We start from the raw sequence: 5296 nt of genomic DNA, 5'->3' as shown, positions 1-5296 counted from the left end.
ATCAATCTAGCTTAGATGATTGAAAAGTTGGAAGTTGAAGCGAAGACTCCAAAATATCTTATCCAAGTGTTATGTTAGGGTTGCTGTTATTTTTTCTTTTACTTTAGTGGTTGTGGTAGTTGTGATTATAAAGGTTTAACAATTGTTGTATGTAATATGTTAATCTATATGAATGAAAGTATGTTAGAGTTATTTTATTTATTTATTTAGTGTGTTCTGTTTTGATACTGACTTAACCGTAAAGGAACAACTAAATTGAAATATGTAACTGGACCATATTATTAGCATACTGTGAATCTGTGTATTTCATATATATGATAGAGTAGCAAGATTAAAGAAACAAAACAAGTGCAAGACAAAAAGTAATAAAGTCTGGCCAAGAAATAAACTATCAAGTTTGGAACACACTAATAACCAAGCCTTACAAAACAAACACCTATTATCCTAAACACCTTAATAGATTAATTAGCTTCAATAAGTACATTGAATATCAGAGATTCTTTTCCCTTGGTGCTTTAAAATTAGGAGTTGGAACAAACTTTAAAAAACTGGACAATCTTAAAGTTATTGTTGTACTTGCTCTTTGCATTAGATCCATCCTAATGGATTGAGGTGATGATAATTTTCTCCTTTTTGTTAGCAACTTCTCTGGTCTTATTGGTGGTGGTGTTGCTAATGCCTACACAGAGGAGGGAAAATGAGTTCGGACAAAGAGCAATAGACAACTCAAAGAGGAATGTTAGTCTCAGACACACAGAAAAAGAGAGCTCGAAGAGATAATGATCGATCGAGCAACCTTCGCGAGGATAATACCACCGGGTCAACGCGTCCTTCGTGCGATGGCAACGAGAAGAGCGATGAGAACTGAGAAGAGTTCCGCGATGCGATAAGAAGAGGTTGGCGATGAGAAGAGTGTGACCGGAGGAGAAGAGTTCGGCGATGAGGAATGGTGATGGTGGCTGGCTGAATTTAGGATTAGGTACACTGTCAGAGAGTGAAAGAAATGGGTGTTGGAATTTTCTTGCTTCTGAATTTTTTTTTTTAAACAATAGCAAAATAGCATCGTTTTCAAGTCATGTATCGAATCAAAAACCATAAAAAAATTGGCCAATTTTAATGATTCACCGGTTAATCGTCAGGATAATAAGTTTTTTTATTAACTTTTTACATAACAATTTTATATATTAATTAAATCAACTAAATGATCGATTTTTGATTAATCCGATTAAACTAGCCGATTCAATTTAATTTTCAAAACTATGCATAAATTAAAATTCAAAATTTTTATAATTTATTTAAACAAATAAATAAACTAATTACTCAACCAACTTAAATTGATTATTCTTCTTAATAGCTTATGCATGATATTTATACATTATTATTACATCTTTGCTCAAGCTTGCTCCATGCTTCAAACTTTGCAAGAATTAGCTTTTACTTCTCTAAACTGTCTAACGCACTCAAAACCAAACACGTATACGTCAACTAATAATTGAATATGCTTGTCATTATTATTAACTTGAGTTACTAACATGAGCCTAAACTTTTAATTAAATATAATATCATAAGTAAAGAAGTTGAATTAAATTTTTGAAAATGATATTTGAACAAAGATGTATTTAAATATTGATAGATATTCCTATATATACAGATAAATTTTTGTTCAAATATCAATTTCTATACAACGATAACACAAAATAAGTTAAAAAAAAAATCAAATCAACATCCAACTAACTAAATGTTAATCTCCAGAGAGGATCATTTCTGCAGAAGAAACAATGTTAGGCCATGGGTATAGAACTTTCTTTTTTCCTTGTGTTATATACATTTGTTTGCGCCCCATTTTAACTACCAAAATAAAAAGGTACATTTGTTTGCAATTTTTTGGATTGATTTTTTGGCCCAACCTACACAGAAAACTATATAGCTAAAATATATTGGCCTATATAAGGGAATTTTTATTTGGACTCAACAAGTAAGTCCATATTCTTACACCAAAAAAAAAATCGTATATACAAAAAAGAAAGTATGTACTGAAAACGAAATTACTAAAATAGTCTCAAAAGTTTTGATAAAAGTAATTCTAAAAAATATGAATGAAAAATATATTTTTGAAAAAATTATTAAAAATAAAAAATATTATTTTTATAAGTAGCGAACGATTTTTATATTTAGCAAAAGATTTGTACATGTGATATGAAGTTTTAGAGATATTTAAATAATTATTTAAAAAGTGTATAAAAATATATAATTCAATTTTAAGGTTAAAGAGAAAAATATTTCATTTTTTAATAATATTTTTACAAAATTTTTATTAAAATATAATTTCTAAAATTATCTTTAAAAAAATATTTAATATATAATCATTTTTATCACATTTTAAAATCTTAAAAATAAAAGAAAAAGGTTTTAAAATCACTCTTCTAATAATTGAAAAAAAGAGGGGGAAAAAAGTCTTTCCATTCCATACCTTCTCTTTGATGGCAATCCTCCCAAGTCACAAGCATGTCCTAAATGGTAAATACATATCACCTCAATTCTAACCGTAACGATTTAAATTATTCATGTTATATATATACATGTCATACAATTTGTAAAAGTATTTTGTCTCTTAAGAAAAAGTGAACGAGTAGATTAGTTACGGAAGAAAAACGTAGTACACAGTAGTACACACGATATTTATTTATTTATTTATTTATTTATTTTGGGTCATGGTACACACGATATTTACTTACATAGGAAGATTTTTTTTCCATAATGGAAGAGAAAATTTCACAAGAATGCATAGGTTACTTTTGCCTGTGCCAACTACTTTCCCCTGCTTCATTCAATTACTAGACATAAAACTTCAAGTCTTCAACTTCCATTCCATCCCCACTTGCAGTTAATGTGCCCAACCTCTTCTAAATATCCAATTATGCATAATTTATTGTGACCACAATTTTTCTTTTCCTTTCTTTTCTTGTTTGCATTTTATTTTTTGTGTTATATCGATTTGTAAGTGACAATATCCACCATCTTATTAGAAATATTGCTAAATACTATTAACATTAAGTGTACATTTTCTTTAAGATTCAAATTACATCATTGAGAATCACGTTTGTATTTGGAATGTTCTAACCTAAAGTATCATTTCTGTACATTAAATAAAGTGTTTGTTTAGCATTAACAATTCTTGAACAAGTCTTTGAGATGTTTTAGAATAAACGAAAACTTAATTCTTTATTATGATATTTTTAAACGAAAAAGTATATAGAGCTAATTTTTTTATAAATGGTTTTCTTATTCAACTTTTGTTTCATTTACACTTATTAAGATTTTATTTTAATTCTAAATCATTTTTTGGTGATTTCCATCAAAACTTTGTGACTAGATATTCTATTTTAGTTTTAGATTTTTTTTAATGAAATTTTAGATATTCTTTTAGTATGTAATTTAAGATGTGCATTTAAATATTAGTATGAGCTAGAAATAATAAAAATTAATTCTCTAGTTGAACTCTTTTTAAAATTATATATATGCATAACTATTAAAATACTAATGACATATTTGATTGTTTGGTTATAGGATAACACATCATCAAATATATGTAAAGAATAAACATTTTTCCTATGTTGGTAGTTCATTTGAATAAATTTTAGTACCAACAATATCAATTGATAATAAATAGTGAAGGAGAGTGAAATAACAAAAGACAGTCTAATCCAAACTCCAAAGTGAGTCTGCGAGACGGAGGGCGCATTTTAGCGACGATGGTGCACCCAGTAGCGGAAGCTAACGAGCGCAGCCCCTTTGGTGACTTAACAGCGGACGAGTTCTACGCACGCCACTCAGTGAGTCACGGCTCCGAGTTCATCACAAACCCTAGGGGCCTCAAGCTCTTCACTCAGTGGTGGCTCCCGCTACCCCCCGCAACCGTCACCGGAACCATCGCCCTCGTTCACGGATATACCGGCGAATCCAGCTGGTTCCTCCAGCTCACCGCCATCTACTTCGCCAAGGCCGGATTCGCCACCTGCGCCATTGACCATCAGGGCCACGGCTTCTCCGACGGCCTCATCGCCCACATCCCTGACATCAACCCCGTCGTCGACGACTGCATCGCCTTCTTCGACGAATTCCGCTCTCGCTTCGATCCTTCTCTTCCTTCCTTCCTCTACTCCGAATCCCTCGGCGGCGCAATCGCGCTATTAATCACTCTCCGCCTCCGCGACTCGCCGGAAAATGTCTCATCCGGGAAGCCGTGGAACGGTCTGATTCTTAACGGCGCCATGTGCGGGATCAGCGAGAAGTTCAAGCCACCGTGGCCATTGGAACATTTCCTTTCTATAGCTGCGGCGATAATCCCTACGTGGCGCGTGGTTCCAACGCGCGGCTCGATCCCGGACGTTTCCTTCAAAGTGGAGTGGAAGCGGAAGCTGGCGCTGGCGAGCCCGCGGAGGAAGGTGGCGCGTCCCCGAGCTTCGACGGCGCAGGAGCTGCTGCGGATATGCAGGGAGCTTCAGGGAAGGTTCGAAGAGGTTGAGGTGCCGTTTCTGGTGGTTCACGGCGGGGACGACGTTGTTTGCGACCCGGCTTGCGTGGAGGAGCTTTACGCGCGTGCCGCGAGTAAGGATAAGACGCTTAAGGTGTATCCTGGAATGTGGCACCAGCTGGTTGGGGAGCCAGAGGAGAGCGTGGAGCTTGTGTTTGGCGATATGCTTGAGTGGCTTCGTGCACGCTCTATACGCTCGGCCGTTGACGGTGGCGCGTAAGTGCACGTGTGTTGTTTAGTGAATCTGTTATATGTTGTAACAAACTTATCTGATGTGTATATGACGATGATGATAATGTTGGTTGGTTCATGCTTATAATTTGGACTTTAATAAAATTGATGAGGCTTCAACCAACCAATAGTTTATGTATTTTGGATTAGTTTTGCCAAAATGAAAGAATTGTAATAGGTTTAAATAATATTCTTACTATTCTTTTATGCTCGAATATCAAAAAGCAGGTTTTTAACTAATTTCTTTAATTATGGTGTTTTCATTTAAGAGAAAAATATGATTTCTAATTTTTGCTAAACAATAATAGAAAATACATGTAATAACATGTGTGTTTTGCTGTATCAATTGATTATGTGGAGGTATATTAGGAATTTTGTTTGTACATTTGTGCTAATAAAGTTCCGAAAATTATACTGATGATGTATTATAGAATTTATAAATTTAATTATGATCTTATTTATTCTTTTTCTTTTCAGTATAAAATTGGTTGACTAAATTATTAAAATGAAATATTTTGTTTCCACAACTTG

General features: G+C 33.6%; 1 protein-coding gene and 1 long non-coding RNA gene across 2 annotated transcripts; one reads left to right on the top strand and one right to left on the bottom strand.

Annotated features, from left to right (window-relative positions):
- Positions 1–386: 386 nt before the first annotated feature.
- LOC140175010 (uncharacterized) lies at positions 387–1121 on the bottom strand. Its single transcript, XR_011865183.1, has 2 exons — positions 797–1121; positions 387–679 (listed from the first exon to the last, which is right to left on the bottom strand). It is a non-coding gene; the product is annotated as an uncharacterized lncRNA (long non-coding RNA).
- Positions 1122–3475: 2354 nt separating this feature from the next.
- Positions 3476–4953, top strand: LOC112712594 (caffeoylshikimate esterase). The gene has a single exon (XM_025765523.3). The coding sequence runs from the start codon at positions 3753–3755 to the stop codon at positions 4752–4754; it is 1002 nt and encodes a 333-aa protein (XP_025621308.1). The 5' UTR covers positions 3476–3752; the 3' UTR covers positions 4755–4953.
- The last annotated feature ends 343 nt before the right edge of the window (positions 4954–5296 follow it).

This window comes from Arachis hypogaea, chromosome 9 (assembly GCF_003086295.3).
Source record: "Arachis hypogaea cultivar Tifrunner chromosome 9, arahy.Tifrunner.gnm2.J5K5, whole genome shotgun sequence".
Classification (NCBI taxonomy): Eukaryota; Viridiplantae; Streptophyta; class Magnoliopsida; order Fabales; family Fabaceae; genus Arachis; species Arachis hypogaea.
This window is presented reverse-complemented; position numbering and strand designations above follow the sequence as displayed.

What these genes read in the sequence shown, in the direction of transcription:
- LOC112712594 (XM_025765523.3), top strand. Translation starts at nt 3,753, where the DNA reads ATGGTGCACCCAGTAGCGGAAGCTAACGAGCGCAGCCCCTTTGGTGAC.